This window comes from Somniosus microcephalus, chromosome 2 (assembly GCF_052327205.1).
Source record: "Somniosus microcephalus isolate GS21.2 chromosome 2, FLI_Smic_1.0, whole genome shotgun sequence".
In the NCBI taxonomy this organism is placed as follows: domain Eukaryota; kingdom Metazoa; phylum Chordata; class Chondrichthyes; order Squaliformes; family Somniosidae; genus Somniosus; species Somniosus microcephalus.
The window spans coordinates 29,332,394-29,356,868 of NC_140988.1; the positions used below are offsets into that span (position 1 = coordinate 29,332,394).

General features: G+C 44.5%; 1 protein-coding gene across 4 annotated transcripts in view; it reads left to right on the forward strand.

Annotated features, from left to right (window-relative positions):
• man2b2 (mannosidase, alpha, class 2B, member 2) overlaps positions 1-24,475 on the forward strand; it is a 65,932-nt gene that overhangs the window by 31,636 nt on the left and 9,821 nt on the right. Inside the window, exons 12-18 of one of the 4 annotated variants that reach the window (XR_015081032.1) lie at positions 249-440; positions 1,589-1,847; positions 4,545-4,655; positions 6,644-6,833; positions 9,703-9,855; positions 14,137-14,249; positions 16,263-16,371. Coding sequence is in view for 2 of the 4 variants with exons in the window: in XM_086008157.1 (XP_085864283.1) it covers positions 249-440; positions 1,589-1,847; positions 4,545-4,655; positions 6,644-6,833; positions 9,703-9,855; positions 14,137-14,249 (1,018 nt within the window). In the remaining 2 variants the exon portion in view is untranslated. Of the gene's footprint in view, positions 1-248; positions 441-1,588; positions 1,848-4,544; positions 4,656-6,643; positions 6,834-9,702; positions 9,856-11,319; positions 11,431-14,136; positions 14,250-16,262; positions 16,372-24,475 lie in introns of those variants that run through there. The other 3 variants (XM_086008168.1, XM_086008157.1, XR_015081033.1) reach the window with 3 other exon arrangements.

A 24,475-nucleotide genomic window follows, 5' to 3' on the forward strand; every position in this document is an offset into this window, starting at 1 on the left:
TATACTGAAACTGGCTTGCGTGTAGTTAATTTCTCAATGGAGAAACCCACATAAACACGTTAAGGTATGTCCTTAGTTCATGTTGAACGTTGAGGGTCAATTTAGATCTGGTCACTTTGTGCCTTGCTCTTGTGAAATGCATGATTGGAAACCTTCTTGAGAAATGAACCATTTGGAATTGGGAAATCCTTGTTGTATTCGACCACCCAGTTGTCATAATAATAGTTGCTCTCTGTTATAAATGGCAGATCCTCCCAGAAGACTGTCAAGATAAAGCAGGAATTCCTAGAGTACCACGCTAATGGAGACATTGGACAGGGCCCAATCTCCGATAATTACATATTCACACCAAATGGCTCGGCGATTCTGGTGTCAAAGTCTATCGGTATGGAAATAGTTACAGGAAAACTAGTAACTGAAATCAGGCAGTACTTCTACAGGTAATGTATCTCAAAATGTAACATGTTAAGCACCTTATGTACTGATTTCCCAGTAAAATTGGGATGACGTTATATGAAAAAGTAAAAAGGAATGGAAGAATGTATACAAGTAATCTGTTTTTTGATGTTGTTTGTTGGCGGGATAAGTGTTGGCTAGAACACATGTTGGCTAGGACACAAGGAGAACTCTCCTGCTCCTCTTCAGATAGTACCACAGGATCCTTTACACCCTCCTGAGAAGGCAGACTGGCCTCGGTTTAATGTCTCATCCAAATGAGAGCATTTCCAATAATACAGCATCCTCTTAGTACTGCACTGAAGTGTTAGCTTGGATTCTGTACTCCAGTCCTGGAATAGGGCTTGAACTCGCAACGTTCTCACTCCGAGGAGAAAATGCTACCCCTGAGCCAAGGCAGACACTGAAGCCAAAATCGCAATGCAAGTATTTATTTTGTGTGAGATGGGCTATTAACACAGCGCATTGATGCTCTGTCCTAGGATGGTAGGATAAAGTATCTCCTTGCAAGCCCTAATGAGGGTGAGTTCCTAATCTAGAACATGCCAGGAAGGTCCATCCTCTGAGCAAGAGAGGGAAAATCAGATAGAGTAATTTGCATCACTCTTGCATACTTTCTTGCAATTAGCTTTTATTTTTAATTTAAAAACTGGTGGTGTCAGTGGTCTAGGACTAAGACACAGGCTTGCTACTGCAGTTGGAGAATTGGCCATAGCATAGAGTCACATAGGTGGACAGGCAAATGCAGCTTACAAAATGACGAGAGGAATGATTTGTTTTTATTAGTCAATAAAGGTCAAGCCACAGCCTCAGAAACAAAATGGCTTAATATTCAATAATATTTCACGATAGTTAGGTATTTAGTACTTCCCTTGTTCTATAATCCCATCCCTGACACCAATTTCATCATTTAAAAAAAAACTCTTGTTTTTTGGTCTGAGAAAAACTGATTGCAATGTCGTGCGTCTTTTTTCATTCGTACCGCTGTTCATGGGCTTTTCTATATTTGTAAATTCCCACTTTTCAGCAGCAGTAATTTTGTTTAGGTTGGCAGTCAAATAAAGATCCGCTCAGAATGGAACTCCAGTTATTGTACGTACTATTAAGCACCTTGATTTTTCTTTTTAAACAGCAATATTTCCGCCGTTGCACATGATTACCGATATGCGATATTCACAAGGATCTATAATGTACCTAATGGGTATGATGGATCAATGATATGCAATAGAATTGAGCAGGAGTATACCGTTGGCCCACTGGACCTGAACAGGGAAGCGATCTTAAGGATGACTACAGATCTGAAAACTGACAGGACCATTTACACTGACAATAACGGTTACCAGATGATGAAGAGACTGTACAAGTCCCGCACCAACAATACTCTGGCTCGAGTAGGTACACAATGTTATGTTGCACTTGCACTCGGGGTGAGGGGTGGGGGAAGGAGAGTCTGAATTCTTACAATTTTTAGAAAATTATAACAGAAGCCCTTTGTTGATTTTGTTCATAGTTTCTCTGGGAAAGTATTGAAGCTGAAATAATTTCTTCTTTCAGCTTTGAAGGTGGATAGGTCAGATAGGTGTAGGTTCCATTGTACTTTTTTCCCCTTGTGGTTCTCCCTCTCTCCAAGTATTACTATTTAGATTCTGTACTGAAATGCTCACAATGCACCACTGCTATTCCATGTGACATTTGCCTTTCTCCACATGCAAACACCAGCTTTCTTGGTGTTGATGGCACTACATTTGATTGCATTTTGTGCTGTAGACTGTTACATTTGTTGAGATTGATGATCTTTCTATTGCCTGGAAACCGTTAACACCTATTCTTGGATTCAGTTCCGGATCTGGCTTTAATGAGGTGGTGGGCTAATATTCTAGCAATGCTGTAATCAACAACACTTCTTTTCTTTACCTGAATCCCCTCACTTTTCCCTGTGTATAGCTTTCTTTGTAATATGGTGCACTTGAAATAGCAACCTTGAAGGACCAGTTTGCTTATAAATTCATTTTGAGAGTGTATGGTAGTGGCATGAAGCTGCTAATCTCATTAAACCTCAGTAAAAAATATAGACACACACTGTGACCTCAGTGCGGCAGGATTTCCAACCGCATTTAAAGATTCTATTACATTTCCATAATGGGCAAGGAACTTGCTTTCGAATCCCTGCATGGAAAGCCATCTGTCCATAGCATTTTGCTGTAATGCAGTTCTCAGTGAAACCTTGTGAATTATCTCCTCGACTCGCTTTGATTGCCTGAATGGGGTCGGAGAGGAATTTTCCAGGGTATTTTTTCCCTTATTGGCTCTGGGTTTTTTCTGGGGTTTTTTTTGGGTCCCTCCCAGGAGATTACATGGGGCGGAGGGAGGGAGTGTTTAGTCACGATGCTCCAGCCATCATTGTGTGCGGCAGGCCTGATGGACTAGCTGGTCTTTTCCTACCCGTCAAGTTCATAAAGCAATTCCAGAAATGCAATGATTTTAAAAGAAGTACTGCAACTGTATGAACTGAAAACCCAGAATGCTTGAAAGACCTAGTAGCTCAATCAGAATCTCAACAAAAGAGAGAGAGGTTGAGGTGGGGCTCTACATCGGAACTGATGAGTTTCTACCGAAAGGCCCCACCCAAAGCGTTAACCTCTATTTCGGATGCTGACTGACCTGCTGTGTATTTCCAGCATTTCTGTTTTCACTGAGGAAGAACTACATATTCAGCCATGCTTAATTTCACAATGAGTCAAACAGTTCTTCGGCTTTGCAGTGCTACAGATTGGATTGTGTGTTGCCATAGTGCTGATGCAAATGGCCCAAGTAAAACGTAACTTGAAAACTGTGGCACCCTGCTGTGCTGGATGCTGCCATAAGATGACTCTGATGTGTACCTGGGATTATTATTCAATGTTGCATTGTATTTTGTTGATCTGACGTGCGTTTTTTTTTACATGCCAATAGAATTTAAGTGCATTTTGAAAAACCAATTTGTTCAGAGGTGAACAATTTAAAAACTTTATGATGTTGGGGGTTATTTTGGTGAAAACAGGCACTGAATGGGTGCTGTGCTAATAAGACATGCCTGATGCAAGTGTGGTTTTAGCATGCAAATTTGGTCCTAATTGCTGATTACCATAATTTGAATTTACCTGGAGGTGCTAAAACAGACACCTGCAGGTTGAGCGCTGATTAGACGCAATTTTCGTGGAGCAGCATATGTGGGCTCCACGCACCCACAGATGGGTCTGTAGGAGTAGGAGGAGGACATGAGGCCAGACAGAGCAACACCGGCTGCTGCAGGAGAGAGGGACAGGAAGGCGAGGTGACTCCCTCCTCCCCTCTGGGTACAGGACATTCCTCCTCCTCTGGACCTCCTCCACCAGGACCTCTAGTGCCGCGTCTGAGAACCTGTGCGCCCTCTCTCACTCGGTCTCTAGCAAGATGCTGGTGACCAAGCACTCCCTTTCTCCTGGTGACTCCTGATAAGGTGAAACAATAACATAGTGTAGCACAGCACTTACTCTTTTTAGGTGAAGTCCTCAGAGGATTTTGGAATAAATGTTGATGGAGTGTTGGTGAAGTATTGACAAAGTGTCCCAGAAAGTCTCCTGACGTGTTTCAAAAGCCCTCTTCAAACCTCCAGCAGCAAGTGAACAGTAAGCGGTGATATACCTTTTTAAGTAGCGCTCAAAATCCACTGCAATGACTTGTTAATTCCCAACCAGCTTGTCGCTGTTGGGAAAGGTCATTCGTTCAAGTGCTGTGCACATCCTTAATGAGCGCTAGCAGGCAATTTAAGTGGCAATCAGTACCCTAACGATCCTTCGGGTGGCCGTTCCTAGCGCAAGCTTCAACTCCTTTACCAAGATGGCGTCATGCGCTAAATACGAGCTAAACCATCATTTCAGCTTAAGACCACATCTTGGTCACCTTGATGGCTCTTTAGCACCTAAAGTATCCGGGGAAAATCTCCCCTGTTCATTCTTTAGTAAACTATGGCTAGCCTATATTTTTAATATAAATATCAGCTGCTGTCACTGGAGCATCGCGGTCAGGATGAAAATATTATCAGGACGTTTTCTCCTTGTGCTCTTCAGAACTACTACCCTCTTGTAAGGACCGCTTATATTGAGGAAAGTGGCACAAGGCTCGTCATATTATCCGAGAGAGCACATGGCATTTCCAGCCAAGCTGATGGGCAGGTGGAGGTGAGAAGCTTTTCCAGCTTAAAGGAATTTTGTTGTTGTTGTTATTACCTGTTTTTATGAATGACATGATAATTCAGTATTCGTAGCTCACTAAAAACATATTGTATAATTGAAACACCCTGTAAAGAGGAAGTCTCACCGTGATCAGGACCCATGTTGAAACATCAGTTAGTTAAAGTGAATTGAATCAATTTAGAGCTTGCTTTTGGCTTTAAATTCTTTGTTTAAACATTAAGTGCCAATTACATCACCAGGCAAAGCATCGAGGAAAAGTTAGGCTGAAGAAATGAAAGAACTGAATTTATATTCAGTAGAAGCACCCCATGTTAATGATACTAGTTAATTGTCACTCAGCTCCCTCATGCTGTTAAAGTCAGTAAGCTGTTGAAACCAGGACTTGCCAGTTTAACAACATTCCAAAAATTTAACAGATAAAATAAAGTGTTATGGTTATTGGTGATTTTATGTAACGACTCAATATTTAAACGGGTATCCTGATGGTTTTTAGTATAAATTGGAACGGATGAACAATGCATTAGTGAGTCCTTGCAAGCTAAGCTGTGATAACGTTGATAGAAATATGCTTCAGGTCTTGCAGAGAGAGTTTGGCACTAGATTGTAAGCAAGACCTCGAGGGTGATGAGTATCGGATTACTTGCTGTGCTGTTAAGGAGCTGAGGTTTAGGGAAGGTCAACACATGGCTGCTGGGCTCTTGCAGGAGGGAAGGGGTCACGTTTTTGGAGCATTGGAGCGAGTTCTGGAACAAGGGAAGGCTATGCCAAAGGGCTGGCCTTCACCTGAACAGACATAACACCAGTGTCCTCGCAGAGATGTTAAATAGTGCAGTGTGGGAGAATTTAAACTAATGTGGCAGAGGGGTAGGCAAAGTGTAGGTTTGAGACTAGAGAGGAAGATCAGAATTAATAAAAACTGTTGGCGGGGGTAGGGGGGTGGGATGCAGAAGGCTTAGTTGAGAATCGAGTTTTATGATTATACAGGGAAATTAAAACTAAACTAAAATGTAAAAGGGAGGCTTATAATACAAAATAAAACAAAGAATATGGAAAGTACACTAGAGTGGTGAAGAGAGATTAGATGGACTAAAAGGGAAAATGGGAAAAAAAGGCTAGCAGATAATATAAAAAGTAATAGTAAGTGTAGTGTATGTACCTTGAAGAAGGAACTATATTCTGCAGCCCCTGTATACTGCAGTACCAGTAGTGACCACCCCTGTATATAAGCCTGTGCAATAACTTTGTATAGTAGTTCCAGTTTTGTCTCCATTCAGTAAACACCTGTTATAACCAACTTCTGCAGTCCGTGTCTCAATTACACACGGACGTTACAGTAAGGGCTTTTATTGGCTCATTAAAAGTAAAACTAGTTAGAGGCTAGGTCTGCTCAGGGATGATGGAGAGAGTCTCATTGTAGAGGATAAAGGAATAGTGGCGATATTAAATAGTGTTCATCAAACTTTATAAATGATGGTGAAAGTGAGAATGTATGTGTACAAGAGAAGGATATGGAGCGATTGTTGGAGATAACTGTAGAAGGGCAACTGGCACTAAAAAAGGAAAATGAGCAGACCTGGAGGTGGTTAAGTCACAAGGCCCTGATTACCTGCACCCAGGACTGTTGAAGGAAGTCAGAAAGGAGACTTAACTGATTAAAATTTGTAACTAAATTTACAAATAGGTGATCAATGAAAAATATCTATTGTGGGGTGTACAAATCTCATTCTATGAAAGTTACATTTGTAAGACAAGGTAACCCTTCACCTGAATTTTTTTCATGTTGTTTATTTGCATGGCTATCTCCCACAGACCTTTTTCCCCTTGATAATGAAGCCAAACCGTCAGTTGTACTGAAATTTCCAGTGAAAAATATTTGTTTTAGTGGTTAATCAATAATATCTTTGTGTCTCTTTCTCCACCCCATGATTGTGTAATCTTGAGAGTCTGCTTATCCCATAATGATACTATTGCAGATGATGCTTCATCGAAGATTATGGAACAACAAAGAATGGAATCTGGGCTACAACCTTACACTGAATGACACCTCTGTGGTTCGACCACTTTTCTGGCTAATGTTGGGGTCAAAATCCACAACCTCATCCTTGTATCAGAGTGGGATGGCGCTCGAGTTCAGGCCGGTTGTTGTGTATGGCTCTGTCTCAGGTATGTGCTGCTGAGCCTATAGGCAGGGCCAAAGGTTGAAAATTTGTTTTGAGGGCTGTTGGTGGTGGTGTGGGATTTCTCTCTGTCCCAAAGCAGATGGAGATGAGCGTGTACTGGTTCCAAACGATCTTTATTCAAGCACGTGCAGGGAGAGGCCTTCTCGGTCTGAGCTGAGACGGGAGTCTAATTTTTACATTCGAGCAGTTGGCTTATATACAATCTTGCAACCTGTTTCCTTCACATCTTCGGGACTTGGCCAATTAATTGTCCAAGTCACGTACACTTAATCACATCTCCACAAAACACATCTTGTTTATCTCATTTGCCCTGTTTCCACATCTGCCATTGTTCTATCCAATTTACGTACGCTTAACCACATCTTCGCAAATCACATCTTGGCAGCCCATTGTTCAATGTATGGCCTCCTTGCCTTCTTTTACTCCCCCAATCATCGTGTAATATGCTTTTTCCAGCTGTCTTTGTTCTGCTCGACTTCTCCTTTACTACATCAGCCAGCTAGTCAGTTAAGCCGCTAATCTAACTTTTAACCCCTTCAGTGGCAATGGGTTAGGCTAATCAGTTGTCATTGTATTACTGCAGTGCTCCACTTCTGTCAGCAGACAGGCCAGCATTATTTCTGGAACTCACACCCTGTCACCTGCAGCAGAATGGTGGGAGTGGTGGAGGAAATTCAGGTACTCTGTGTTACGGAAGCAGTGCAAGGACTGCCAGAATTGATAGGAAAGGCGGCGGCGGGGGGGAGGTGGGGGGAAACGATCGGAACTGGGAGCAGGAAAGGTAACAGCACTCGTACATTTGAGTTAATATGAAAGTGACACATGAGCAGGGGAAACCGCGCAACATTGCTGCATTAGCACAGAAACATGCTTTAAAAGCCTTCCGTGCCAGTGTGGCTGCCCCCCCCTGCTCTTGCTGCTAGCAGCGAATGGTCAGGGCATTCACAACTCTGCTGGGTGGTAGTTGTGCCTGTGGTAAACCGTACAGACCAGAAAGGTCCCAGATTCAATCCCCACTCCATCTTGAGTTAGGTAGCAGTTGCAGGGCTGCAATTGGCCTTTATGTTCAGATCCTAATGAAGGGGAAAATTAGCCTTGCTGCTTCTGAGCACTATGTGCTGGAAATTACACACGAGTATTGAATGAAGACGGGATCAAACTCGGCCATAAGGCCCTCTACATTTGAATAGCCTGTTGGCACTCGTAGCTGCACCCCGGCATATCAGTGCCTGCAGGAGAGGAAGGGAGATAAGGAAAGAAAATTTTGAAGGAAGGAGATAGGGAAGAAACCCATTGCACAAACATTAGTGTATTGCAGCAATATAATCGGATTCCATGCTGGTCTGATGGACATCCTGGTATTGACTGTCTTCCCATAAATCTGCGGTAACAATTTCCGATTCCCTAATGCATCAAGTGAGGCAACGGAACTGCAGCTGCCTAAATGTTACCCTTGTCTCTTTCCTTGCACTCGTATATTAAAAAGCATGTAGACATTTTTTTAATATAATCTAAGTGTTCTACACCACTCATGCTGTAATGCATCTGATATCCAACATACCAGAGGAGGATTTTAATTTGAAATACTAGCTGCGGCCTTATAAAATCCATTGTTGTCCTTTACCTGACATTGCGCAATTATTGTGGTTTTATGATAACAGATGCCTGTAAAGTCAGCCATGATCTGTAGCACTGCAAGTAGTATTTTTCTTTGGTAATCAGCTGTCATAAAATTGTCTCTCTTTTTATGTATTTGTTTGTCTCTTTAAGCCACCTGCTTAAATTCACCAGTTGTGATTTTTCTTTTTAAAAACAAGTAGCTTAATTTGTTGTAAGTGTTGTGGCAACTGTTTTCAAGCTTATACCCACTATGATGGCTGATCTTATGATGATATGTTGTTATGTTATGCTATATATTGTTATATAGTGAAGTTATGCTAAACTTGTGTTGAACCTTGGTTAGACCACACTTTGAGTACTGTGTACAATTCTGGTCACCATATTATAACAAGGCTAGAGAGGCACTGGAGAGGGTGCAGAGAAGATTTACAAGGATGATACCAGAAATGCAAGGGTATATATATATCAGGAAAGGATGAACAGGCTGGATCTCTTTTTGCTTGAAAAAAGAAGGCTGAGGGGTGACCTAATTGAGATCTTTAAAATTATGAAAGGTTTTGATAGAGTAGATACAAAGAGAATGTTTCCACTTGTGGGGAAGAGGCCATCAATATAAGATAGTCACCAAGAAATCCAATAGGGAATTCAGAAGAAACTTCTTTACCCAGAGAGTGGTGAGAATGTGGAACTCGCTACCACAGGGAGTGGTTGAAGCGAATAGTATAGATGCATTTAAGGGGAGGCTAGATAAGCATATGAGGGAGAAGGGAATAGAGGGTTCTGCTGATAGAGTTAGATGAGGAAAGACGGGAGGAGGCTCGAGTGGAGCATAAACGCCGGCATGGACTGGTTGGGCCGAATGGCCTGTTGCTGTGCTGTATTTCCTATGTTGTATATTACAGCAATTGATGCTGGCATAGTCCATTAATGGAAAACGAGAACATTTCCCTGATTTTAGTCTTGGAAAACCAAACAGGCTTATTTAGGACTCATAAAATGTTAGCAATGCTATTCGCATTGTCCAGCATTGAATCATACAAGCTGTAGTATTTAAGGTATAATGGTTGGGGTTTTCTCCTTGTGCACTTGCTAGCCTCTGATTTTTTTTTCATCCATTAAAATCAGTGGGGGGTAAAATCACAGACTGCTCGGTGCACAAGCAGAAAACCCCTGGTCAATGTAGCTGTAATTTTATACTGACAACGATTCTTGTTATGGTGTGTATTCCACAGGAAATGAGGCACTTGTCCCATCACACAATTACCATGGTGACACTGCAGCGGATTCCATCTTTCTCCCACCTAACCTTCATCTCCTAACACTTTGCTTGCCCGGTTGGCGATATAATTCAAACCACTCCGAACATTTGCAAAATATAGTTCGAGGTAAGCATGCATTACAAATTTGGACTGTATTGATGTGTTCTTGCCTGTACACGTTCACTGAGTTTATGAAGAGTGTTAGAATCTAAATTCACTGGCCACTTAAATATTTTACTGAAGTGTTTATAAAAGTTCTGCATCAAGTTTCTCATCCTTCTGTTTCCCACCACCCGCTGTTTGCTAACTACAGTGAATTTTCAAACTGTAATGAATAAAGCTGATGCCTACACAGACAGCTGGGAAAAGAACTGATGGGGTTACTGTCTGCTGCTCAAGCAGTTCTATCGCACTTGTTTTTTATTGAATAGCCGTTTTTTTTTTTTAAGTTGCAGCAGTTAGATGGTGCGATATTTAGCAACCTGGATTTGCAACATACTGAACCCTGCTTGTTGAATACCTTGATCTTGGCCATCTTTCGGATGAGACGTTAAACTCTCTCGGGTGGAGGTAAAAGATCCCATGGCACTATTTCGAAGAAGAGCAGGGGAGTCATCCCTGGTGTCCTGGCCAATATTAATCCCTCAACCAACAGAACAAAAACAGATTATCTGGTCATTATCACATTGCTGCTTGTGGGAGCTTGCTGTGCGCAAATTGGCTGCCGCGTTGCCCACATTACAGCAGTGACTCCACTTCAAAAAGTACTTCATTGGCTGTAAAGCGCTTTGAGATGTCCGGTGGTCGTGAAAGGCGCTATATAAATTCAAGTCTTTCTTTTAAGTCAAAAGGAACACTGTGAGCTGAAGCCTGGTGATTATCTTCAGGCAGGGGTAACCCTGGGCTGCGATTGCATACTTTCTAAGTGGTCGGTCACAAAGTGCCCTTGACCTGGGAGCAGGTCACTTGCCAGCTCTCTTGCTTGTGTATGACATGTTGACATGGGAGAAAATAATGAAATAACTGCAACAAGTGCCTGCTATTGGGAAAGGGGATGATGTGAAAAGAATTAGCTCTGTCAAAGCTTTTTTTGCGTTCATTTAATTTAACATTACACTCCTTGATTGTTGTATTATACGAAGATATTTCTACCCATTTATTTCTCCATATAATAGCTCAAGTGATTGCAAATTCAGCTCCCAGAGCAGCCTGTGTTGCAATTTTGGTCCTCTCCCACCTCTCATTATTTGTCTTTGTAGTAAAACACAGTGGGGGTGATTTTGCGAATGGGGAGCTTTTGGAGGCGGGACTCCCACGTGTCGGGTTTTAATCCCGCCTCCATCGACTTCTGGCCAACCCACGCTATTTTCCCTTGATTGACCTTGTTAGGCCTGCCCAGCGGGCTTAGTAGGCCAATTAAAGGAAAGCCGGTTGCAGAGAACGTCAACGTATGACGTTTCATCTGTCAGAAATTTTTGACAGATGAATTGTCATCATTTGACAGCTCTGTGAAGCTGTCAAACAGTGACATTCTCTGTAGTTTGATGATTTCTTGAATTCAAGACCTCATCAATCCTCTTTCTTTTGCAGAAATGAGATGGTTGTTGCATTGGAGAATGCAACGGCCATCTGTCATCTCGACCGCGGAGGTGCGAGACTCTCCGCATCCCCACTGACTGAAGCCTGCAGGAAGAAACAAAGGTAAGTACACTTTTACTAACACTTTCCACTTACCTCACATACTCACCTCTACACACTTGCACCCATCACTTACCTTCACCGCACACTTTTGCACCCCTCAGACCCCCGCAGACCCACTGCTCGCCTTGGTGACCCTGGCGGGGTTCGGAACCTTCGGGAAGCCTGCACTTGTGTGGGCAAAATGGTGATAAACCTATTTTCTGCCTGTTAACTACCTGTTAACGAGCAGTAATCCCTTCCCGCCTGCAAGGAGACGGGACCCGGCGCGGGACGGCTACCCACCTCCTGGGAAGATGGCACGGAGGCGGGTTGGGGTGGGTTGGGCACTTGCCCCCAGATTCTGCCATTTTCCCTGCAGTCCCGCTTCCATACCCGCCTCCCCAGGGCTGGCAAGATCGCGGCCAGTGTTGCGCTGTTGGAGGTGCCTTTTGAACCGACTCGGGGGCACAAAAGATCCTGTGGCACTATTTGCAGAAGAGTAGGGGAGTTTTCCCAGTGCCCTGGTCAACATTTATCCCTCAACCAACATCATTAAAGGAGGGGAGGCCGCGACTCGCGTCGTGAAGCCCAGAGCATGAAGTTTTTGGAAATGTTTTTCACTCACCTGGTTGGGCCCCTTTGTCTTTCACGCCAGCTGCTGACCCGCCTCGGCCTGGCGGGAACGCCATGGCTGCTTCCCTGCTTAGGCCTGGTTAAAATGCCACTGGGGTCCTGCTGACATTAAAAAAATATCCAATTTTGCATAAATTCATGAGGCTTCTGCCTGCTTCCACCATTCTATTGGCAAAAATGAGAGCGCATGGAATTGGAGGTAGCCTTTTAACTTGGGTTGGAATTTGGTTGGGAGTCGGCTGCAGAGAGTGGGGATAGAGGGTATATATTGGCAGGATGTGTGATAAGTCGTGTTTCTCAGCAATCTGTTCTGGGGCCTCAAATTTTCACCATATTTATTAATGACTTGGATGAAGGAATCGAGAGTTGTGTATCCAAGTTTGCACATGACACTAAATTAGAAGGGACAGTAAGCCGTGCAGATGGGAGCAGGATGTTGCAAAGAGACATAGATCACAGAATCACAGAAACCCCACAGTGCAGATGGAGGCCATTTCGGCCCATCGAGCCTGCACCGACACATATCCCACCCGATCCCCGTAACCCCTACACCAACACATATCCCACCCTATCCCCGTAACCCCACGTATTTAATCCCCCTAACATTAAGGGTCAATTTTATCATAGCCAATCAACCTAACCCGCACATCTTTGGACTGTGGGAGGAAACCGGAGCACCCGGAGGAAACCCACGCAAACACGGGGAGAATGTCTGTGTGGAGTTTGCACAGTCTCCCGAGGCCGGATTCGAACCCGGGTCCCTGGCGCTGTGAGGCAACAGTGCTAACCACTATGCCACCGTACTAGATTAAGTGAGTCGTGTAGTTTCTTAATTTGCGGTCGAATGGTTCGAGACTGACACCAATACGGTTTATAATGGCTATTTTATTGCCAACAAGTAAAAGATCAATATGTGCAAATATTTAAGCGGTAGTTAACAGAATAGGTCAAGAATTGATATTAGCCGCCCCTATTCTGGGTAGGACCTTGTTCGCCCGTCAAGCTGTGCCTTCCTCCCTCTGCCTTGACTCCACACTCCTTCGGCGTGACTTCTACTGTTGACCCTACAACTTAAACTGCACACTTGGCTCTGCTTTTAAACCACACCTCAGGAAGGATATATTGGCCTTGGAGAATGTGCAGCGCATATTCACCAGTGTGATGCTGGGGGTTAGAGGGTTAAATTATGAGGGAAAGTTGCTTAAACTTGGCTTGTATTCCCTTGAGAATAGAAGATTGAGGGTTGATCTGATTGAGGTGTTTAAAATGTTAAAAGGATTTGATTGCGTAGATAGAAACTATTCCCTCTGATGGTGGAATCAAGAACCAGGTGACATAATCTTAAAATTAGAGCTAGGCCAATCGAGAGGGATCTCAGAAAGCACCTTTTCACACAATGGAAAGTAGAAATCTCTCCCCAAAGGGCTGTGGTTGCTGGGAGAATTGGAGCTTTCAAGACTGAGATTGATAGAATTTTGTTAGGTAAGGGTATCAAGGGATATGGAGCAAAGATGGGTAAATTAAGTTGAGGTACAGATCAGCCATGATCTAACTGAATGGCGGAGCAGGCTCGAGGGGCTGAACGGCCTACTCCTGTTCCTATGTTCCTGCAGGTTAATATCGGAGATGGCAGGAAAGGGTCAAGTTCCAAGCGGGGTAAGTACCTTGCTCACTTTTAACTGTCCGCCTGCCCAGTTTCTGCTGCAGGTAGGGTTAAAATCGACCCCCTTATTTTGTATTTGCTTTCATCTGCAGAAACTATTACTTTATTGGAAGTGCAGAGATTAAATAAAATAGAAGCGGTCTATTTATATGCCTCTTCAATGTTTTTCATATTCATTTCAATTTCAGTTTCATCATGTTATAAACTGTAGCTAATGCAGGCGTGTCTGGTTTTGTTTTCCTATTATAGACAAATTAACTTGAGCAATACTGAATAGAAAGCTTCTATTGTGCTTAATAAAATCTTGTATATATTGTGAGGCACCCCACTTATTTAAGAGTGGCTTTGCATTCTGACAATTGAGTAATAATATTCTATTTGTTTTAAATCTCCACTTCAGAGTAGCTAATGTAGCTTTCTCCTTTTTCAAGGTAAATCTAAACAGTCTGACCCAGACTTCCATCGGGTCCTACTGAGAATTATGCATTTGTACGAAGTGGGAGAAGACCCCATTCTGGCCCAACCTGTGACAGTCAACTTGAAGGTCTGTCGATCATTCCTCTTTTTAGCAGTATTATAGGAAATTTATACAGCAGTCGTGCATATTATAAAGCTCCTCCTCCCTTCCCACTGTCCAGGGCCTCAAACACTCCTTCCAGGTGAAACAGCGATTTACTTGTACTTCTTTCAATTTAGTATACTGTATTCACTGCTCACGATGCGGTCTCCTCTGCATTGGGGAGACCAAACGCAGATTGGGTGACCGCTTTGTGGAACACCTCCGTTCAGTACGCAAGGGTGACCCTGAGCTTCCGGTCGCCTGTCACTTTAATTCTCCACTTCAGTCCCACTCTGACCTCTCTGTCCTCGGCCTATTACATTGTTCCAATGAAGCTCAACGTAAGCTCGAGGAACAGCACCTCATCTTTCAATTAGGCACTTTATAACCTTCTGGACTCAACATCGAGTTCAACAATTTCAGACCATAACCTCTGCTCCTATCATTTTTCTTCTCTCTCACGTAGCAGCTGTTGATCATCCTGCCATTACCATTTACAATTCATCTAGCGTCATCTTTTGTTTCTTAACTTGTCCCATTACCATCTCCTTTTGCCTTGCACCATCATCCCTTTTGTCTTTTAATCTCTCCTGCCTTCCATCCTATCACACACCTTCCCTTTTGTTCTTTCCTACCCTCCCCTCTCTCCCTGCCCCAACACTTGCTTAAAAACCTGTTACATCTCCAACTTTTTCCAGTTCTGACGAAGGGTCATCGACCTGAAACGTTAACTCTGTTTCTCTCTCCACAGATGCTGCCTGACCTGCTGAGTATTTCCAGCATTTTCTGTTTTGATTTCAGATTTCCAGCATCCTCAATATTTTGCTTTTATATTAGAAAGCAGGCTTGAGTGGCTGAATGGCCTACTCCTGTTTCTATGTTCCTGCTTGTTAATATCAGAGATGGCAAGAAAGGGTCATTTTCTGAGTGTTCCCAGACAGTGAGAACCTGTTATTACACTGTGGGATATTAGTGTATGAACACAACACATTTGTGTGAAATTCTTTCCTTTTCATTCCTTTCTTGTCATTTTATTTATTTTCTTTTTTCCCCTCTTTCTTTCCTTCTTTCTGTGTGTGTCCGTGTTTGTCTAGTAAACTACAGTGGTGGAGAGAGGGATTTTAAGCAAATGTGTTAAGCATCCACGCCCTAGGCATAATTTACGTGCCGTAATAATTTATGATGGTGTTCAGATTTGAACATATTTTTGAAGGAATGTACATGCTTTGCTTTATTCCTGAGCATCACTCTGATCTTCAGATGATGCATTTTGACTTTAGATACATAAATGATAATGTTATTTGTTCAAATTTAGCATTGTTTTTAACCAGTGCAAAATCATCTGAGCCATTGTTTGTATTTCTTCAGTGACAATAGGCAGCTGTTTGGCTTGCAACACAACCATAATAAGTGCACTGTGTTGTGGAGTGTAGAATGGCCATTTAGCCCTATAATTTTCTTAGCCTGATAAATTTGCGAACTTATCTGGTTTGTCTTGGGGCCTATTGAGCAAAGTTGAGATGCTTTCCCAGGGAGTGATTTAACCCCTGCCACTCGCAATTGGATCATTGGGGGCGATTTTTGCCAACCCTGGGGAGGCAGGTATGGAGGCATGACTGCCGGGAAAATGGCAGAATTTGGGGGCGGGTGGCAAACCTGCCCCCAACCCGCCTCCATGGAATCTTCCTAGGAGGCGGGTAGCCGTCCCGCACCGGGTCCCGTCTCCTTGAAGGGATTAAAACCTATTAACTGCCTGAAAACAGGTAGTTAACAGGCAGAAAATAGGATTATCCCCTTTTTGCCCTCACAAGTGCGGGCTTCCCGAAGACTCCAAAACCCGTCAGCTCTTGCCAGGCGAATACTGGGTCTGCGGGGATCGGGGGGGGGTGCAAAAGTGTGGTGTGAAAGTAAGTGATGGGTGCAAGAGTGTAGAGGTGAGTATCTGAGGTAAGTGCAAAGTGTTTTTAAAAGTGTACTTACCTTTGTTTCTTCCTGCAGGCTTCAGTCGGTTTCTATACGGAGAGTCTCGCACCTCTGTGTTGCAGATGAGAGATGGCCGTTGCATTCTCAAATGCAACAAACATCTAATTTCTGTAAAAGAAAGAAGGTATGCAAGACCTCATCAAACTGCAGAGATTGTCAGTGTCTGACAGCTTCACAGAGCTGTCAAACGATGACAATTCATCTGTCAAAAATTTTTGTCAGATGAAATGTCATACGTTGACGTGCTCTGCAACCAATTTTCCCTTGATGGCCTGCTAAACCCGCTGGGCTAGCTTAACAAGGTCAATCAAGGGAAAATAGCGTGGGTTGGCCAGAAATCGATGGAGGAGGGACATCGACCCGCCAAGCAGCAGTCCCGCCTCCAAGGCGCCCCCAGTCACAAAATCACCCCCATTGTGATTAGTTATGCCCACCATTTTAATTAGGGAATGGTATGAGACATGCAGGGGGAATTTCCTTGGGGCTTCTCCCACTGCGCTGCTGTAACCTTGGTGGAAGTTCGGCGGAAACCCTTTTTACTTCCGGCAGAGTTAAGGCGGCAGAACAGGAGAAGCTTTGAGAAAATTCCCAGCCATAATGGAACTTGAAATAGACAATGAGCTTACATTGCAAAATGGATTCCAGGATAAACGAAATAGCATCTAAAACTAGTTTTTCTGAAGCAATTTGACGTAAATGATATTGAGGCCCAGAAAATCAAAATCATTTGAATGAAAATGTTGCATATCGTTAACTAAATGCATTTTTAGTATTTTATTTCAATGCACTAAGAGAACTAGCTATGATCTACAGTTAGAAATTATTATAGGGGATTAATTCTCATAGATTTCCAATCTTATTGGCATCAAACGAGAATAAATAAATATGCATAAACTCTGCTGTCTCTGGAATATAATTATTGCAAGTTATATAGATTTTACGTTCTCTTAAATTGCTATTCCTTCTTTGCGCGGTTCTTAAACACGGAATCTGTGACGTCTCTATGGGCAATGAAGAATACTATATAGATTCTGTAAAATGCAAATATATAAATGCAAAGCATTTGAAATGGTACTTTGCTTTGCTTTGCTCTGCTCTTGCCATGTCCCACAGTATAGTTTTTAAACCACAGACACACTGGCCCAGAAATTCGGGTCGGGGGCTTCCCGCAGGTGCAAGCCCCCGATCTGCACTTAGCTTGCGCGCTGGCTGTTGAGCTGTAGGGCCCCGTGGAATTCCGATCCAGGGCCTGGTCAAGCTGCCGGCGCGCAGTGCTTGCGTATCCCAGGGGCGCAGTTAGTTCGATGCGTCCCCTGGGATCACGTGGGCCATGGGCAGCCAATCGGAGCAGGGAATGCTCCATTCATAAGTCTGACAGGAAGTGCTGTCAAGACTTATAAATACTATGGCCCCAAAATAGCACTAAACCTTCAAATACATTTTTTTTAATCACATTTTTTAAATAAACTATAAATTACATGAAATAACTATTTTAAAAATTAATTTAAATTTTTGAAAAAAATAATTTTATATTCTAACGTGGCTAAAAATAAACTTACCTTGCTTTAAAGTATTTAAAAATAATAAACCTGTGGTAAAAATGTTTTAATTTTCATTAATTCACCACTTACCTTGTAAAAAGCAGGCCTCATGCCTGCTTTTTACATTTCTAACTTCTGCAGGCTTATGTTCCAGGAGAAACCTGTAAAAAAAACGTAAGTTTGATGCGCACACGCAGCCTCCCCCGTGCACGCGTTCGACCTCTGAACCTCTTCGTTCAGAGGAACGGAAGTGCCGGTTTCCTGCGCATGCGCAGTGCATGCAGGAAACCGGCACTTCCATCGGGCCTACGGGTGTGTACCCCATGCGTACTCACCCGTGGAGACCCGAATTTCTGGACCCATGTGACCAACCACCAGCACAGCAAGTGGGGAATGCATGGCCTTGAATTTCCTGTGTGGATGTATCCTGTAAATTAGGCCTGAAAATGTGTCCACTCTCCCGATCTCCTGATATGCCGGAATTACTTGCCATTCTAATTAGAATAGGCCCAAACATAAAATTGGGCGAAAATCAGCGTAAACAATCGGGGCCCCAAAAAAGCGGCGAACACCCACCATATATTCCTTCTTTCGGTATGAAAATTAAAGTTTCAACTCATTCAACCATCATTCATGCACATTAGACACAGCGACCAAGAAATTGGCCTGAGGCGCCCCAGCGGCGCAAAATTTGCCTGGGCGCTGGAATTTGCGCCGCGATTGCCGCATTAGTGATCGCCGCAAATTCAGTTGAAGTGCCCCTCGAGGGAGGCGCTCTGCGTCCCTCTTAGGGCGTGAAAGTGAATTTCGCGGCACGGCACGCTGCGGTACTGCAGGCCTTCCTCCCACTGTTAAGGGGGAGGGGCCTGCAACAGCGCGAGCCCCGATCGCGAGTGCCGGCAAAAGAGCCCGGCAGTAAGGAGAAGTGTCGGGCTCTCGGGAAACAGCCGGCAATGCCGCGGTGGGGGGGGGGGACCAGGAGGCCGGGGACGGAGGTGCTGGCAGGCGGCCGCCGAAAAAGCGGCCGCCCCGCACCTCCACCTTAACTTGCGCCTCTGCCGGCACAGTAAGGCCCCGTGAACCGGGCGCGGGTAGCGAACGGCTCAACTGCGGCGTTCGCTACCAAATATCGTGAACGTGGCGCGAATGGGGCGCTGTGCACACCGATGACGTCATCGGTGGTGGCGCAGCGCAAATGTCTAACACCACCATTAGCGCCCCTGCTGAATATCGCGGGAGGCGCAGCCAGTGGCGCTACAGCCACTGACTGCCTCTTTAGGCGCTAACAGGTGGCACTACTCACCCAATTTTTCCCCCAGCATGTTTTAAGAACCTACAATTGGGGAAGCTTTTCAATTTTTATTGTGGCTTATGCCATTGTTTCCTGCTTCACCTGATTACCTGGTCATCATTTTAAGGGAGCCTCTGAGCAAGTGCACTTTCAGTCCGCTCGTATATAAGGCTCTGTAATTGGGGGCGTGGCCAGTATTATGGGCCAAAATGTGTTTGGGGGAGGGATCGATAAATGGCTGTAAAACATCGAGGAGATATGGGTGCATTGTAGCTATGTGCGTAATTCACTTATGCCCCAAATTATACGATCCTTTAAACCATGCAATTGACTAGGAGATTTCTGTGTCTGGGTGCAAATGCAAAGGAAGTTCAATGCCCATAATAGGAAAACATCACCAACTGCTGACACTAAATTATGTAGAAAAGCAATTTGGGTCATAAATAATGTTTTTAAGTTTTTCAAAAAAAACTCTCTCGTGGTTTTACTACCCATCATTAAGTTCTCCTCCACCCCTACCTCTAATAATACAGCGCCTCACGAATTTGAGAGTGGTCAGCTGGGTGTGAAAAAATGCTCACATCAGTTAGGAAATGAAAATCAAGCTGCTTATGGCGCGGTAATTGTGGTCCACTCAGTAGACGTTCTCCTCTCTTCCCTCCACCTCTCTCGCCAACTACGAAGTTGAAGAACAAAAATATGAACTCTTGTAACTTCTTACAGATCACGATTGAAATGTTTGTTTTTCTCTTTCACAAGATCGCAAAATCGATATAGGTTAGGAAGGCTATTCACCCCACTTCAAAACCCAACAGTTCATCCCCCTTCACGGCATCCAACTATTTCTTAACGATTCTTAACATTTTTGTCGCTACTACCCTACCCAGATGTTCACTCCACATATTGATAACTCTGTGTGAAGAAGCATTCCTTGACATCAGTCCTAAATTTGTTTTTATACTCGTTTGAATCTGTGTCTCTTTGTCCTACTCTCATGGCCTAGTTTGAAGTTGTGTTCCAGATCTATCTTTTCTATACCATTTACTGTCTTGTATCCCTCTAAGAAGCTTAAAAAACTGAAAGTTAATTTACTCTTTTCCTTATAAATCAGTCCTTTTACACAAGGGATGAGTGTCATGGCTCTGCTCTGAACTGCCTTCATGGCCTCCCTGTGTCTCAGTGACCAGAACTGGACGCAGCATTAAATATGTGATCTGACCAGAGCATATTGCATAGAATCTACAGCACAGAAACAGGCCATTCAGACCAGCTGGTCTGTGCTGATGTTTATGCTCCACACAAGCCTATTCCCACCCCTCTTCACCCACCTCTCTTCATCTAACCCTATCAACCTATCTTTCTATTCCTTTCTCCCTCATGTGTTTGTCTAGCTTCCCCTTAAATTCATCTATGCTCTTCGCCTCAACTACACTTTGTGGTAGCGAGTTCCATATTCTAACCACTCTTTAGATAAAGAAGTTTCTCCTGAATTCCCTATTGGATATATTGGTGACTATCTTATATTTATGGCCCTTGTTTTGGTTTCCTCCGCAAAAGGAAACATCTTCTCTACGTCTACCCTATCAAATCCCGTCATCATTTTAATCTAGAGAAAAGAGCCCCAGCTTGATCAGCCTTTCCTGGTAAGTATATCCCCTCAGTTCTGGTATCATCCTCGTGAATCTATTTACACCTTCTCCAGTGCCTCTATATCCTTTTTATAATATGGAGACCAGAACTGTGCACCATACCCTAAGTATGGTCTACAGCACTACAGAGTTTAAGCATGACGTCCTCTGACTTGTACTTTGCTGTTTTGGCTTTATCGGTCAGCATTCTACATGGTTTGTTAAGTGCTGATCTGCATTATTTGGGCATGTTGAGTGTTGACTCTACTAAAACCCTTGGGTAACTTTAAACGTCACCCTTGACTATTTCAGCACTTTTCATGGAGTGCTTTTGTTGGCCTTTTTTCTCGCTGTGTGTAGTATTTCTGCTTGAATTAAATTAAATTTGCCAGTGTTCTGCCCATTTAGATACTGTTTTATAGTTCCCAAACTGCCTGCTTGGATACAACGTGCCCTCCTAACTTGATATTGTCTGCCAATTTGACCAGTTTGTGCTTCTGAATCCAAGTAATTTTGTAAATTGGAAACAGCAGGGGCCCCAACACTGATTCCTGCGATGCTCCATTCAGTTCATTCCCTCCCACTCCTTCACTTTGACATCATTCCTTTAACAACTACTCACAGATTCCTACAGTTGGACCATTCTTTAATGCATTACCAGGTTTTACCCTGAGCTGCCACCCCTATGAACTTAAATAGATTTTTGTCAAAAGCTTTTTAGGAATTCTAGATACCACCATTTGGTAGGACTTTCCACAGTCCATTTGCAATGGCACTTCTTCAAAAAAGGAGATTGTTTAGGCAGTATCTTCTTAATCCATAATGACTGCTGTTTTATGAGGTTGTTATTGTACAAACATAATCAACTTTACTCCTGACAACAACAACAACTTCCACCCTTCGTGTTTCGGATCCACCCAGAATTATAAATATCGCCAAGATATTCATCGTTCCTCGAACTACTGCTCTCGCCGGATCTTGAGATCCACGCTCAATGCCATGCAGCGCCACATGAACACTGTCAACCTCTCTCTTCAGCAGCACCGACGCACTCTATCTCAAAGCTGTCTGGGACCACAGTTCCATTTTATCCTTCGACTCACCCGACGCTTCAAAAAAAACTTTTTTTCTTCCTTTCCGATGTCAAGGATCGCAAGCTTCATCAGCTCTTGAACACCAACGCCCCTCCGGAACCTTCTTCCCCTTCACTTTCCTCTGACCCCCCTTCTCCCAATCTCACCCCCTGCCACGTTTTCACTATCCCCTCTGACCTTCCCCTCTCTGACCCCGAATGATCAGTCCTCAGCAAAGGCCTGAGCTTCATCCCCTTACGCATCCACCTCAATGCATTGCGAGCTCGGCACGATGGTGAGCTCTTTTTCTGCTGCCTTCGTCTCCGTGCCCACTTCTTTGGCCAGGAGTCTTCCCCCCGCACAGCTGACCCCTTCTCCCGCTTTCAGAATTCTCGTTCTACATGGACCCCTCCCTCGGGCCTCTTACCCTCTCTAGATCTTTTCATTGCTAACTGCCGCCGTGACATCGGCCGTCTCCATTTCTCTGCTCCCCTCACTCACTCCAACCTACCCCCCTCTGAACTTGCAGCACTCCATTCTCTCAGATCCAACCCCGACATTGTCATTAAACCCGCTGACAAGGGTGGTGCTGTTGTTGTTTGGCAAACCGACCTCTACCTAGCGGAAGCTGAACGCCAACTCTCTGACACCTCCTCCTACCTTCACCTGGACCATGACTCCACTATCAAACATCAAGCCACCGTTTCCAAGACTGTCACTGACCTCATCTCCTCTGGAGATCTTCCCCCCACAGCCACCAACCTCATAGTCCCCCAACCCCGCACAGCCCGCTTCTACCTCCTTCCCAAGATCCACAAACAGGACTGCCCTGGTAGACCCATCGTTTCAGCCTGTTCTTGCCCCACAGAACTTATCTCTTCCTATCTCGACTCTATTTTTTCTTCCCTTGTCCAGTCTCTTCCCACCTACATCCGCGACTCTTCTGATGCCTTCCGCCACTTTAACAGTTTCCATTTTCCTGGCCCCAACCGCCTCCTTTTCACCATGGACGCACAATCCCTCTACACCTCCATCCCCCACCAGGGTGGCCTGAGGGCGCTCCGCTTCTTCCTTGAACAGAGGCCCAACCAGTCCCCATCCACCACCACCCTCCTCCGCCTGGCTGAACTTGTTCTCACATTGAACAACTTCTCCTTTGATTCCACTCATTTCCTCCAAATCAAAGTTGTTGCTATGGGTACCCGCATGGGTCCTAGCTATACCTGCCTTTTTGTGGGATATGTTGAACACTCTTTGTTCCAGTACTACTCGGGTCCCCTCCTTCACCTCTTTTTCCGGTACATTGATGACTGTATCGGTGCCGTTTCCTGCTCTCGCCCTGAACTAGACAATTTCATTCACTTTGCTTCCAATTTCCACCCTTCCCTCACCTTCACGTGGTCCATCTCCGACTCTTTGCTTCCCTTCCTCGACTTCTCTGTCTCCATCTCTGGGGATAGGTTATTGACTAACATTCTCTACAAGCCCACTGACTCCCACAGCTACCTGAACTACACTTCCTCCCACCCCGCCTCCTGTAAGGACTCGATTCCATTCTCCCAGTTTCTCCATCTCCGCTGCATCTGCTCCGACAATACCACCTTCCATACCAGTGCTTCCGACATGTCTTCCTTTTTCCTCAACCGAGGATTCCCCTCTACCGTGGTTGACACGGCCCTCGACCGCGTCCGTTATATCTCCCGCACTTCTGCCCTCACCCCTGCCCCTCCCTCCCGGAACCACGATAGGGTTCCCCTTGTCCTCACCTTTCACCCCACCAGCCTCCACATTCAACGCATCATCCTCTGCCATTTCCGCCACCTCCAACGTGATCCCACCACCAAACGCATCTTCCTCTCGCCTCCCTTTTCAGCATTCCGTAGGGACCGCTCCCTCCGAGACACCCTAGTCCACTCCTCTATCACCCCCAGCACCCCTTCCCCTTCGCCCGGCACCTTCCTGTGCAAGCACAGCAGCTGCAACACCTGCCCCTATACCTCCCCCCTTCCCACTGTCCAGGGCCCCAAACACCCCTTCCAGGTGAAACAGCGATTTACTTGTACTTCTCGCAATCTAGTATACTGTATTCACTGCTCACGATGCGGTCTCCTCTACATTGGGGAGACCAAACGGAGATTGAGTGACCGCTTTGCGGAACACCTCCGTTCAGTCCATAAGGGTGACCCCGAGCTTCCGGTCGCCTGTCACTTTAATTCACCGCTCCATTCCCACTCGGACCTCACCGTCCTCGGCCTCTTGCATTGTTCCACGGAAGCTCAGCGTAAGCTCGAGGAACAGCACCTCATCTTCCGATTAGGCACTTTACAGCCCTCTGGACTCAACATCGAGTTCAACAATTTTAGATCATATTTATATATATTTTATCTACACTTTTGGTTTGTGCCTTTTCTTTTCTTTTTCTCTCCCACATGGCAGCTGTCTTTCAGTCTGCCACGCATTTCACACTTCATCTAGAGCCATCTTTTGTTTCTTAATCTGTCCTATTACCATCTCGTCTCGCCTTGAATATCTCCTTAATGTCTCTTTACTTCTCACAAACCTTCCCTTTTGTTCTTTCATCCCCTCCCCCATTTCCCAGCCCCAACTTACTTTTTCATCTGTTTCATTTCCTACTTTTCTTCTCAGTTCTGAAGAAGGGTTTCGACCTGAAACGTTGACTCTATTTCTCTCTCCA